General features: G+C 36.5%; 1 protein-coding gene across 2 annotated transcripts; it reads left to right on the forward strand.

Annotated features, from left to right (window-relative positions):
• The first annotated feature begins 2217 nt into the window (after positions 1-2217).
• Positions 2218-10572, forward strand: LOC109210033 (transcription initiation factor IIF subunit alpha). 2 transcript variants are annotated; one of them, XM_019373403.1, is made up of 11 exons: positions 2219-2339; positions 2441-2635; positions 5026-5181; positions 6679-6824; positions 6935-7305; positions 7790-7905; positions 8773-8907; positions 9099-9311; positions 9616-9822; positions 10065-10153; positions 10260-10572. In XM_019373403.1, the coding sequence occupies exons 2-11, from the start codon at positions 2465-2467 to the stop codon at positions 10270-10272; spliced, it is 1617 nt and encodes a 538-aa protein (XP_019228948.1). In that variant the 5' UTR covers positions 2219-2339; positions 2441-2464; the 3' UTR covers positions 10273-10572. The 2 variants fall into 2 exon arrangements, with proteins under 2 accessions (XP_019228949.1, XP_019228948.1); XM_019373404.1 differs by lacking the exon at positions 10260-10572 and having other exon boundaries at positions 2218-2339; positions 10065-10157.
• The last annotated feature ends 3652 nt before the right edge of the window (positions 10573-14224 follow it).

A 14224-nucleotide genomic window follows, 5' to 3' on the forward strand; every position in this document is an offset into this window, starting at 1 on the left:
TAACTTAAACATCTATTAGAATGACTATTTATGTTTCGAGGTATTGTCAAACTTACGACTTGTATTTAATTTCAAAACAACTGATCTAGTCATGCAAATACACTATCATATGATAGTTTTTCTATAACTAGAACAAATTTGGTAATTTTATAGTTTCTTAATGTCTTCTATGCAAGAAATGTCAATAGAGAAAGGGTTCTGCAATTGAAAGAACAGAAAAGATTTGGCTTAATATGAATTTCACATGTGATGAACATATGTTTTTAAGAGTTGGAAAGTCAAGACTACCTGCTTTAGGGCCTCACAAGCAATGGGTTCTAAGGCATCTAAAGTCTTTCGCCGCCTATTTTTTAGGGCAAAGGGCACTCCTAACTCCTTCTACTTCTCCCAGGGACATGAACCACAGCTTGACCTTCGGTGAAGAAGTCTGTGAGACCCTCATTCGAGGATACCTAAATAGTGAAAGGTCATCCCTTTGCAACGCCGGAAGCTAAGCAAAGTCACGAAACTGGTAGACTATGCAAGGTGATATGGTTGTGCCTGCAACTAAAATTGAAAATATAGTGAATGCAATTTATATGTCATCTTCCATGAATGTTTTTATGAGTGCCAAATGCAATTTATAAGTTATATATATTAGATTTATCATTTATTAGCAGCACATACCAAATGCGACTTATAAGTCGCATATTAAGAATGCGATTTATAAATCTTATTTTACAAGTGCGATTTATAAGTTAAGTGTTTGACAAATACGGTTTATAAATCATATTCCGCGAATGCGAGTTATAAGGCTCATTCGAATGCGATTGTAAGCAGTTCTAATCCCACTTATAAGTTTCAGATAGAAAAATGAAAAGGCCTAAAATAGTTCATCCACATTCTTTTCACTAGACCACTAATAGTCCATAAGTTTTTACTAAAATAGTTCACTTTTGATCATAACCAAAATATTCCGTTAAATTTAAAATTGAGAGTAAACACAACGTTTCATCCCTCAACTGAGACACAGATCCAACCTTTCCATCCCTTTCTTCACGAAATAACATATCATTTGGACTCTAATTAAGCAAATTTAATAACCTTTTTACATTAACAACTTTTAAATAATATTATCTAGTTATAAAATTATACATGATCCATGTATAAATACCGGCATCAATTTAAGCCATTTCATGATAATAAATGAATTTGCAAAACCAATAGAAATTGAAAGTAGAAAACATATTTGATTTAATGACCCTGGTAAGGGAGAACATTGAGGGGTGTGTAATGACTAATGACTAACCACTCCTCTTTATTTAACTTGGACTAAATTTAAAATTACATAAATTCGAGTAAATCACTTCAAGTACCTTTATACACTGGCTTAGTTACAAATGCATCCTCCTGGTTCTAAAGCAAATTCTTAATATCCTTCTACAATGGCAAATCACAAACAAATAATATTGTAGTTAATAATTTTTTTCTTAATTAAAACTCCACTAATCTCTTTAAATTTCATAATAGCTTCAATCAAGACATATATTGAATATTACTTGAGCATTCGTAATTGAAGCGAATTCAAACCCGTTAAATTATTCTTTTAGACACTGTGTTAAGGATATTAACTGGCTTGAAGATTCGTATAATACATATTTTTGTTTATTAAATATAAGTAATGTATTTACAATTGGACCGTATACAATATATAGGTATATATATATACCGTAATTTGCTAAATATTTAAAGCAAACAAGAAAAGGGCAATTTCAAAATGCACTAGTTTATATATATCATCTAAATCAAAATATTCTACATTGCACATCCATTTCCTTGTAATTCCATTATGATTCTAACATTTCACATTAACTTATAGTTAGATCTTATTAAATAGCCAACCAACACGTGATGGTTTGTCTTCATAAAAACCAATAGCTTTTGTTGTAATAAAATCTCTTCTAATTTACTTCTAACTTACTTTATTTATACATAGTTAAAGTTTGAAATTTTTACTTGTGTAAATTTTTTATTACTAAAAAAAAAAAATGACCCTTTCCATTTGACCGTTGCTGCATTAATTATGCATTAGTATGATCAGTATTAAGAAATTCAAAGTTCACATAAAAAATCTAGGGGGTCTAAACAGCAATTTCCCAAACTTGAGGTGGTTATCAAAACAGAACCAGAAAATTACGCGTGGTTCCATCTATAAATACCCGCCTTGCTCATCAATTTATCCCATTTCATGCCCGCTTCGGTGGTCTTGATCTAAAAAATTCCTTAACGACAAAATCCATAACTCAAAAGAACAAATTCAAAAACTGCAAATACTGAATCAATACACAATAAGATTAAAGGTGAATTTTGATTATTTAGTCAATTTGCCCAAAATTGAATCGCTTAAACGGAACCCTAATTCTGATGAACTAAATGACTTGATTTTTGTTTTTGATTGCAGGGAGAAGAGAATTAAGGCGCTATAATGTCGATAGATTTGGTACTGAAACCGTCGTGTAGCAGGTGCGGCTCCACGTCGGAGTTGTACGGAAGCACCTGCAAGCACTTGACTCTTTGCATGTCTTGTGGTAAAAACATGGCTGAGACTCGTGATAAATGCTACGAATGTGGTACTCCGATCACACGACTGATTCGAGTATGTTTCCTCTATTGAACTTGTCATGAGTACTAGAATTTGGGTGAATTTCTATATTTGTCATTACTTTGTTTTGATAATCGAGATGTCTCCGAGAGCCAGTAGCTCAACATTTCGAAACTTAATACTAGGCTTTTGTCTTTGGTTGGCTCGAACTCGTGATGTGCACCTAACACACGCATTATGCATAGCGCTCTTACCACTGGACCATAGCTCTGGGGGCTTTTGTGAGTAATTTCTTACAAGTATGGGAATGGAATGAGTCCGTATAAAGAGGAGTGTATCAAGGATTTAGGAAGAGTTACACCGGTCTTTGCTCCCAATAAATAACTGCATAACATGTGTCTATTCCATAAATTTTGTTTTGCGCATACCTCGACTATTCCATCGGTACCTGCTACCTCCTACCAAAATAACAGTACCAGTTAACTCACCCACCTAGGCTTAGGCAGATGGGAAGAATCACTTAGTGTTTTTGTCTCCGCTGGGATCTATTACATATAATTTTAGTACTTAGGTATGATTGATTAATGTCTCAATTGTGGTTAGTGCTTCTCATAGAGTTGTAGTCTATTTGTTTGGAGCAAAGGCATGGTGTAGGTAGGTTTCTGGTGAGTATTCATATTATGGATCCCAACTAGTTTGGGAGGCATAGTTGATAGATGCTAGTAGTTTCTTTGAGTTTCCGCCAAAATTTCGTGGAGAATTTGGTTTTTTTCCTGGGCTCTGAAGCCTTATGTCCTTTGTTCTTTTGAGGCAACTGGTTAGGTGGACATAGGCTAGGTTTCGCTTCTGCAAAGATATCAGTGTGTTTGAGTTTGACGGTGCTGATTTGGGAGTGCAATTACAGCAAGTAGATGCTAGAGGTTTCATTGACGTAGTTGAGAGATTCAGAACTTCGTGGATATAGTCACCCAATCTGATTTCCCTTTGCTTCTAAATGATAAATAAAATTGCATGGCAGTCGCAACCAACTTTTAGGCCTTTCCCGAGAACATTGGATTACTTTGTCACTCAACGATGTGGAGTTACGTGTAAATATTTGGAGATTCGATTATTAAAGGTGATCATTAATCCAAATAGATTGACTCACTTGTTTATTCCGTATGACTCAATTGATAAAAATAAAGCTTCATCTGTTCTTGAATAAAGACAAATTCACGTTTTGTTTTCCTTTAGACAATGGAGTAAGCAATGGTTGATAGAAGATGTTTGATACATATAGGTAGGTTACATCCGTATACTATGCTCCCCCGTTATCTTCATTTAACCCAAGAACATTATCTTTTCCTCCTTTCTTCCACCAAGATCAAGAGCTTCTGCCACCCTATACTTTCTTCACTACTTTTTTTATATTCATCCTTTGCTTCTCTAGCCTTCTGGTTATATTTTTTATCCTTGTTTTCCTGGTTACTTTCTCATTTTCTAAACATAACTATTTGCCATGCCAATATCAACAATTTTGTCGAGCTTATATTGATTTGATGCGTGAAGCCGTGAACTAGTTCCTTCTTACTTTTGTTAAGATTATCTGAGACCCGAACAAGGATAGTATAAGAGAAAAATGAGGAATATAGGCACTATTGTATAACCTAGTGCTAAAGCTTGCTTCATTAAGGTACATGTATTGATCTGTAGCATGTGTTTGAGAAGAAAATATTACACCTTTCTACTTCTCCAAAATATTCTATGCTCACCCTGCAGAATGTTTTTGGTTAAGTAAAAGCTGGACCAATTGCACTCTTTTTTGTGCCTTATGTTCAAGAGTTCTGAACAGAAATACCGGATGTAAGCTTTTTCTGTTATGGCACTAGTTTCTCAATTGATGTGTTGGAAAGTTGAATGAAGGGGTCTATTTCTGATTCTTTCATTTTGGATTAGGTAGGTGTTTTGTCTGATCTGCTATGATTTTCTGTAATTTTTGTGTAACAGTTCATGTATTCACTTAGAATTGTTCTGGCTTTATTACTATTGATGAAGTTCAGGTTTAATTGCACGAATGCAATTATTTCACGAGCATGACTGATATTAACTGTGTGAAGGCTTAGGCAGTTAGCAGATATAAGAGGTGAAGTGTGTCAAACAGCCTTAAGTTAGGATGTGCTTGCTGCTGCCTGCTCAATAGAAGTTTTTATCTTTCTGGTGCTGAATGGGTTGATTTGCTCTATTTTGTCCAAAATATTTAAGTGAACATCTTAATCGTGCTAATGATATCAGTTAGACGCTTGGTCAGACCACACTTTTGGTAGCTTTGTGGACTGAATTTTTTTTGTCGAAAGCATTCAATCTGTGTCAATTCATGAAAGAATTTGTATGTGATGCAGTATTTACTTTACCCATGGTGCAAAATTGGGTATAAAACTGGTTACTGAAACCATGTTTATGTGCAGGAGTATAATGTTCGGGCTTGCTCCAGCAATGACAAGAATTATTTCATTGCTCGATTTGCTTCAGGCTTACCGAACTTTTCAAAAAAGAAGAATGAGAGTAAATGGACTTTACAAAAAGAAGGTTTGCAAGGACGTCAAGTTACGGATACTTTGCGGGTATGAAATATTTAACAGTATCATCCTCGTTGCATCAGTATACAAATACACACACACACACAAAAATATATATATATTTCTCTAGTATAATAATTTGTATCAAGACAATGAACCTTGAGTGATTAGTTGGATTTCAAGTTACGGCGAAGAGTAGTGTAACTACGCTTAGTGTCCACGAAAACCTGTAAATTTACTGGTACATAAATGACCATGAAGTGAGAGCTGGAATAAACTATTCAGATTGACAATATGGAATATAAACTGTTTAGATTGACTGCATGGAATAACAAGTTGACCATAGGTTGAACATTAATAATATTCTTGATGGATGTCTTCTGTGAAGAATCAATATTCTCAAGGACTTAATTAATTAAACAACTTTAGGAAAGAAAAATGTGTTTTTGAAGCATCAATTCAAAGTCTAAGGCAAAAAGTCGAACCAAAAGAGAGTAAAAAGAAACCGATCTGTCTCGATTTAGTGATGGTTATGCATACATACAAATCAACGATGAATGAAGCTAACTGAATTCTATGCTGCACGGACTCTCCAAAACAGCTGCCGCACCCCTGCTGGATCCTCAAAAAATGCACTACTTTTGGAGGATCTTACACGCAATCAACATTTTCGGAGAGTCCAAGCATCATACTGAATTAACCCAGATTGATCGGACTGACCAAATGTGCACCCTAGCAGGCAACTCGAAGCAACTTCTAATGTCTATGGGTGAAATATAGTACTAGGACTTTTGAGCTAGCTATAGAAAATAAATGAGAATTGCAACTGTTAGTTGCATTGAATTCTTACCATTGATTTGTGACTTGTTAGAGTGGACTTTTCCTTGATTTTCGAGTTGGTGTCTCGTTTGACTCAATTTCTTCTTCAACGCCATAAATATTTGGTTTCTTTTTTTAATCACCGAGACTCCTCCAAAACTTGATGGATAATCAACCCACCCCTCTACCCTTCTCCACTCAAATGCCAGACTCAGTTCACCAGTTAGAATTCAAACTCTCGACATTTGCACATTTTGTGTTGTACTATGTTTACTATTGAACCAAATCCCTGGAGCTAGATCGTTGGTTTTCTTCGAAACACTGACACTATGGATCACTTGGATGTTGACTAATTCACTTGGTAGTATTCTCCACGTTTTTGGCACAGTTGGTGGTTCACCACTTCATTTTGACTAAGCTCCCACCTCCTGCTTGATGCTGAGGGAGTACTTCGCCCTATTCCGTTGAGCCTCTTATGCAGAAGCATGAGAAATATAATTAGATAGAAGGTTCTTAATTATATTTATCAAAAGGTATCTTTTTTTTTTGTGAACAATGTAATAACTAATAGAGACCACATGCTCCGCGTCTTGGATCATAGATATGCTACTATGGGTGCCTGTTCTACTCTTATCAAATTATGATTTTTGGTGGCAGGGCTCTTTTTACTCCTATTGAATGCTTATGAGTTCATTTACGACCTTTATTTTCTACGAATTGCAGGAAAAGTACAAGAATAAACCATGGCTATTAGAGGATGAAACCGGTCAATTTCAGTTCCATGGTCAGCTTGAGGGAGCACAGTCAGCACAATATTATCTATTGATGATGCAGGGTGAAGAGTTGGTTGCTATTCCAGCTGGTTCTTGGTACGCATCTTAGTTTTTGTTGTTTCTGTAGCATTGACGCCAAAAGTACTCTGCAGCTTCGTTTAGATTCTGGATCTGCATCTATTCATTTTTTCCATTGAAATCATTAGGTACAACTTCAACAAAGTTGCCCAATATAAGCAACTTACTCTGGAGGAAGCAGAGGAGAAAATGAAAAATAGAAGGAAAACTGCAGATGGGTACCAGAGATGGATGATGAAAGCAGCAAATAATGGACCTGCTGCCTTCGGTGAAGTAGAAAGATTTGATGACAAGGAAAGTGGATCTGGTGGGACAAGGGGGCGTAAGAAAACTTCTGGTGATGAGGACGAAGGCAACGGTTCGGACCATGGGGATGAAGATGAGGAAGAGGAGGCTGCTAGAAAAAGCAGGCTGGGACTCAACAAAAGAGGCGCTGATGATGATGAAGAGGGTCCCAGAGGGGGTGATCTTGATCTGGATGATGATGATATTGAAAAAGGTCAGTCTTTCTTCTTCCTAGAATGCCTTGCATTGCACATTCGAGATTGCTGCCCATTGATTTAACTATTTAGTGATCTATGATATGCATTTTCATTCTTAATGGTTATGTTGGAAAGCCCAATATCATTCCTCCGTCTAGCTATCAGCTAGCATGATAGTGCTCTCCTGGTATTTTCTCTTTGATATCATCATTTTAAATTGTTTGCATCTTTTTCTTGTAAATTAAGAGTCCACGAATTACCTCAGTTCACAAACATCTCTTATCCTTTCCTACTTTTGAGAATAGGAAATGGCTTCTAACAGCGACTGTTATTATTGTTTCACTCTAGAGTGGGACTTCGTTCATCTGTGGTTCTGTTTTTCTTTTTCCTTGAGGCTAGGGGGCGCAGATTAGCTTGTGCATTAGGTTGTTTCTTGACCATTTGATCAGCTTTTGTTTTCAGATTTCTTTTGTTTCTGCTGAGGTCTCTCATTTCTTTCAGGGGATGATTGGGAGCATGAAGAGATTTTTACGGATGATGATGAAGCTGTTGGGAATGATCCTGAGGAGAGGGAAGATCTGGCTCCTGAAATTCCTGCTCCTCCAGAGATTAAGCAGGTTAGTTATGTGTGGGATTTGCAAATTCTGATAGTAAATAACTTTACATCACGCTGCACCCTGCAGGACTATGTGACATGTATTTGAGGTATGGAGGTTATTGGATAACTATCTTATACAAAAAGCCAGTGCCATATATTTGCCGTATTTTTGTTTGCTCTGCCAGTAAAATAAGTTTGGTTGTTTAGACTCTTTTCTTACTACTGGGACTGGACTCCCTCAGATTACAAAACTTTTTACCTTATTAAAAAACTTTGACATCCTACAAAAGGCATTACTTGAAGGATTACTATAATAAGAAAATATAGTAGGAATTTTTCCTGTTGCTCCAAATGTGTATTGTAACTTTTTTCTTGTCAGTTTTTATGATGTGACATTCAAGTTAACTACCCTCATCAAGGGAATCAGATATTGACAAAGCAAGAGAGTTGAGAATTGGCTTCCTGACCATTAAGATCATACATTAAAAAAATAGTCTATAATGTTTTTTCTGGCCTTGAGTGTGGTTTTGTTGCCAATAGGATGTAGGGAGCCTTGCCCAGCACTGATTAAAGTGTAAGTAAATGTATATCTGTTGTGATACAATTTCCTTTTTCTGAATACTAAGAATGATCTTGAAAATGGACCAGTGTACTTGTTCTTAGTTCCATAAACTTTGCGGGGAATATCATTTGTTGTCAGAAGGAGCTCCACTTCTATGTTTAAATGATATCGTATATGTGAATAGTAAGTACCTACTAATTGGGACGGGGATTTAGTAGGACCATGGATCGAGAAAGTGTGCTTTTGTATTTTGTGTTTTAACGTTCTTCTCTGCAGTTGTGAAGCTCTTATATAATAACTTTTGTCCCTTCTCCGTGTGGTTAGGATGACGATGACGAGGATGAAGGTGATGAAGAGGGAGGGGGTCTGAGTAAATCTGGTAAAGAGCTGAAAAAGTTGCTTGGAAAAGCTAATGGATTGAATGAATCAGATGCTGAGGATGACGATGATGACGATGATGTAAGTTTTGATTCATTATTGGTTGCTAAGTGAAGGTCTCTTTTACTTTTTATGCGCTATTTTCCTTATCCTGGTTGGGAATGATCTAAGTTGGCAGTTTTCTCCATTTGTTAGTTTTGACACGAGTAATTATGTTTTTGCATTCCATGGTTTTAAATCTAAATTGTCTTCTCTTGTTCTGTCTTCATCAGACAGAAGAGGATATTTCACCTGTATTAGCTCCTAAGCCGAAGGAAGCTCCTAAAGAAGAATCGATCGACAACAGCAGTCCTTCGAAACCATCTGCTTCTGGACCCACTCGTGGAACTCCAACTTCAAAATCAGCTAAGACTAAAAGAAAAGCTAATGGTGATGACTCAAAACCAACCAATGGTGCTCCCTTGAAAAAAGTGAAAACAGAAACGGTACGAAATTACTAACTATAATATTTATTTGCTTTTGGCGTGATATGTCCTTTGCATGGGAATATGATGCTGGCAAGGCATAAGTTTCATAACCACCTGGAAAACCACTTGTGGTCCTTTTAGTCTAAAGAATTTAGGAGAAGGAAGAAACGCTAAGTCGGAAAGTTGATTTGCAGTTACTGTTTATCAGAACTATGATGTTAAGACTAACATGTCCATAACCATTTTCTTGATTTTCTAAGGAGGAATTATTTCCTTTCTCCTGTTATATTATTGCTGATCTCCTTCCCTTCATATCGTGCAGGATGCCAAACCTGGGAAAGATGAAACTCCGTCTACTGCGAAGAACAGTGTTCTCCCAAAGGGTGCATCACCCTCTTCCAAAACTGCTCCAAGTCCTGCCACAGGTCCTGTTACTGAAGAAGAAATTAGAGCTGTTCTATTGCAGAGAAAACCAGTGACCACACAGGATCTTGTCAGCCAATTTAAATCTCGTTTAAAATGTAAAGAGGTATGACAAGGCTGGTTTATCGAGATAGATTTGTCCATTGTGGCTCACTGACCTATAGCTGATGCATCTGATCCTCTTCATATTTGAGTTGATCTTGTGTATAAGCATCCCAAAAATGTAAAGCACAACTAGATGTCCTCAGCATAGCTGCATGTCAGCCAAGTTTCGGAACTCCTTTTACTTCTTGTGATATTGTAGGTTCCTCCCTCCCTTACGTGACCGCATTAATTATATTGGTGCAGGATAAGGCTGCTTTTGCTGATGTATTGAGGAAGATCTCCAAGATACAGAAGACCGGTACAGGAACGAGCTATGTTGTGTTACGAGAGAGGTGAATGTTCGTTTTATGTCCATGTTTTTTCTTGTTACCAACTCGATGACGTTGCAGTCTTAAGTTGTATTATGTAACCTTTTTTTTTCTCCTCTGTATTTGACAGGACAAATCAATAGGACGAACCAAGATATCATTGGCTACATACTGGTGGAGATTGGGAGATCTAAGGTGTTGGAAAAGAAACTTAACTTTTTGTCTTGTTGGACGTTCAAAACCTTGTACGGTGAGCAAGCTTTGCTTTGTTTGTAATAGTCTCAAATGATCTTCTTCATAATAGACAAATGACCAAAAATGGGCAATAATTCTGTGCAAAGGGTTGGATAAACTCGTAGATGGATTTGTTCCTCAGAGAAATTGCAATGTGAAACAAGATTAGTATATCCAGTATCTTTTTTAACATCAGTCTAGTTTAATTGCATCTCATATTCTCATGTATCATATTTTGCGAGTAATGGTTGTTGTACGTAGATAATGTCTCAACTATTTGAGTTTTAAGCAATTCCATACGGCAATTCGATTTCGCAAGTAATAGTGACAGCTTAAATGTAACAATTCAAATTGACAAGCAATAGTGACAACATAATAAACGTCTAGAGGACAGAACAAAATCTTTAATATTAATGTGTGTAATGCAACTAATTCGTGGGCGAGCCGTTAGTATACTGGGTAGAGTTATAGGAGATCAGGGTTTAAATTTTAATAGAGTTATCACGTAGACGTACCAGAGGATCACATAATGTTAAAAGTTGACATTACGATTAGTTAATAATTGCATTTAGAAAATCAAGTAATCGTAATATCAAGGTTCTTAGCTTGGTAATACATCTCGTCAGTTGCCAGGTACTACAAAATTGCAATTCCTTTTAGTTTCAATCGTCCCGTAGGTGATATTGCAATGGCAATGAAACGACATACCCAGTGTATTCCAATAAGGGGAGTCTAAGGCTGGTAGCGTATACATAAACCTTATTGTTGCCTTGTGCAAATAGAGATGTTGTTGCCTGGTGCAAGTAGAGATGTTATTTCTGATAGATTCTCGGCTCAGGCAAACACAAACCAGATAGTAAAGCATATTGAAATATAAAACATGGAAAAACAATACAACTAGATAGTAACAAATCGAAGGAGAAACAACATCAAGTAATAGTAGAAAGACAGTACATCCTATGTCAGTCGACCCAATTTCAGAACCAAAAATAGCCCATGTTTTGGAACTTTACCTGCATAGCCCATTTTGCAGATAATGCATAGCCCATTTTCATCGGTTAACCTAGCGACAGCCTCCTTTATCCTTCTTTTTTCTTTCTTCAACTTTTCACCAAAACCTATATCCAAATGCTTCTTCCTCTTTTAACTGCAGTAGTCATTCTCTCATTCAACCTAACACGAAGGCCTTTTCCATTATTGTAATAAACATCTCCTCAAGGAGACTAAATCGCTATTTCTATTTGGAGTCCTCTTTTTTTTTTTTTTGTGCAATGTAATTTTTTTAAGACAAAATGCGTTTATCCTCCATTAATAATTTTTGTTTCTTCTCAAATTGCTGGAAGAGGTTGAAGAGTTGCAGACATCCTCCATTTTTTACCTTCAATTTTCAAGGTAAATAGGTCGACGATGAAGTCAGTGAAGTCATTGGAGAATGAAAAAGAGGTCTTGTGTTGTATTCAAACAATTTTCAAGTTCTTCAGATGATGTTCCAGTTTTATCTTCTTTTATAAAACAATTCCGTCTCCATCTTCTCTCCTCTTTAATTTTCAGATCTAACTTCCTCTGAAAAACTCTCTTTTGATATTTTGATACTGAAATAGAGGTGTAATATTGAACATATGATGTGTTCTGGTATAAATATTGTATAACCACTATTTATACACACTTATACATTATTGTATAATTGTATATAAATGTGTATAATTGTGTATAAATATATATAATTATATATAAATGTGTATGTATGTTCATAACATCACTTATCTTCTTCTTCTCTTTCTCTTATTCTTTTGATATACATTATTATACATTTCATATACAAGTTTATACATAGTTATACATCATTATACATGTACTGCATATGTATAATCAAATTAATTTTTTTTCATGTTTTCTTCCTTTTTCTGGAATAATTCATGTATAAGTCTACTTTCCTTGTTGATTCTCGCCAAATCACGAACTTGCAACAATTGTTTCTAAATTTTACCATATAAGTAGAATCAGCGAAAAATTGGGGGACAACTTGCAGCAGTAAAGACAAATTGGGGCAGAAATATCAAAATTATACAACGGAAGAATTAGAAAATCTCATGACTTCATCTAAATAAGATAATTGTCCTGATTAAACTCTGTTGCCGAATAAAAAAGCTTGAAAATACTCTTTTTTCAAATATTAGCCGATTATTTTTGGGCTACAGATTTGTAAAGTTATGACTGGGCTATAATGTTGCAAGTCAGATGTGTGAGTTGTATTTATGTGAAATTATCCCTAGTAGAAATCCAAGCATAAGACAAAACAAGAATAATACTAAAGCTAGAAGGGAAGAGCACACTATTACTACCAATCTTTTACCCTAATCCTCGACGTTCACAACCTCCTATCAAGGGTCATGTTCTTAGTCAGCTGAAAAAGCCCCGCGTCCTGCCTAATACCTCTCCCCAATACGTCTTTGGTCTTACTCTACCTTTCTGCAGGCCCACCATATTCAACCTCTCACACCTCCTCACAGTGTATGGCCACCTCCTCATCACATGTCCGAATCATTCTAGCCTCACTTTCCGTATCTTATCCTTCACCGGGGGCGCCCCTAGTGCCGAATATCTTCATTCCCGACCCTATCTGTTCTAGTAAATGCTCAAACATCCATCTCAGCATCATTATCTCCATTACTTTCATCTTCTGGACATGTTCTTGATCGGCCAACTCCGCCCATACATCATAGTCAGTCTAACCACCACTTCGTAGAATTTACTTTAAGTCTTGCTAGCACATTCTTATCACACAAGACACCAGAAGCAAGATTCTATTTCATCCACTTTGCTCCAATATTCTATGTGATATCCTCGTCAATCTCCCCTTTACCTTGGATTATTGACCCAAGATACTTGAAACTCTCCCTCTTTGGGGATGACTTGTGTATCAATCCTTATTTCCACTTCAGCTTCATGAGTTACGACACTGAACTTGCCCTCCATTTATTAGGTTTTAGTCATGCTCATCTTGAAACCTTAAATTCCAGTGTCTGTCTCCATATCTCCAGCCTAACGTTAACTCTGCCTCGTATTTCATCAACCAGTCATCCGGAAATAACATGATCCGAACCTCCCCTTGAATGTGCCACACCGGTATATCCATCACCAAGGCAAATAAGAACGGGCTAAGAGCTGAATCCCGATGCAACCCCATCATGACTGAAAAGTGTCCCGAGTCTCCTCCCACTGCCCTTGCCCCAGTCTTAGCTCTGTCATACATATTCTTAAGCGTCCTAATGTAAGCTACAAGAACACCTCCAGCCTCCAAACACCTCCATAGAACTTCCCTTAGGACTTTGTCGTACGCCTTTTCCAGATCAATGAACACCATATGCAAGTCGCTCTTCATTTCTAGATCAATGAACATCATTTGGTAGGAACATTGATGCAGGATAAGGCTGCTTTTGCTGATGTATTGAGGAAGATCTCCAGGATATAGAAGACTGGTACAGGAACGAGCTAGGTTACGTTATGTTACGAGAGAGGTGAATGTCCATTTTAATTTTTGGGTGTGTTTGGTATGAAGGAAAATATTTTCTAATTTTTCCATGTTTGGTTGACTTAAATATTTTAGAAAATATTTTTCTTATGAGTAAAATGTTTTCCAAAATTTTTTCTCAACCTTTAATTGGAGAAAAATGAGTTCATGAAAAAAAAAATTTCAAAACCTTTTTTCAACATTCTTCACCCTATTTCACATTCCACCCCTACCCACCCACCCCAACCCCAACCCCACCCACTTCCATTCGCCCCAAACTTGCCCACCACCCACCCTAAATAGAATTATTAGCAAGAGCACTTTCTTTTCATATTGTAGATGAGAGTACT

Source organism: Nicotiana attenuata, unplaced genomic scaffold, assembly GCF_001879085.1.
Source record: "Nicotiana attenuata strain UT unplaced genomic scaffold, NIATTr2, whole genome shotgun sequence".
Lineage (NCBI taxonomy): Eukaryota > Viridiplantae > Streptophyta > Magnoliopsida > Solanales > Solanaceae > Nicotiana > Nicotiana attenuata.

Excerpts from the sequence above, each read along its gene's own strand:
- LOC109210033 (XM_019373403.1), top strand. The coding sequence starts at position 2,465 with ATGTCGATAGATTTGGTACTGAAACCGTCGTGTAGCAGGTGCGGCTCC. Across the intron at positions 2,636-5,025 it reads CGATCACACGACTGATTCGA|GAGTATAATGTTCGGGCTTG; the intron begins GTATGTTTCCTC and ends GTTTATGTGCAG. Across the intron at positions 6,825-6,934 it reads GCTATTCCAGCTGGTTCTTG|GTACAACTTCAACAAAGTTG; the intron begins GTACGCATCTTA and ends TGAAATCATTAG.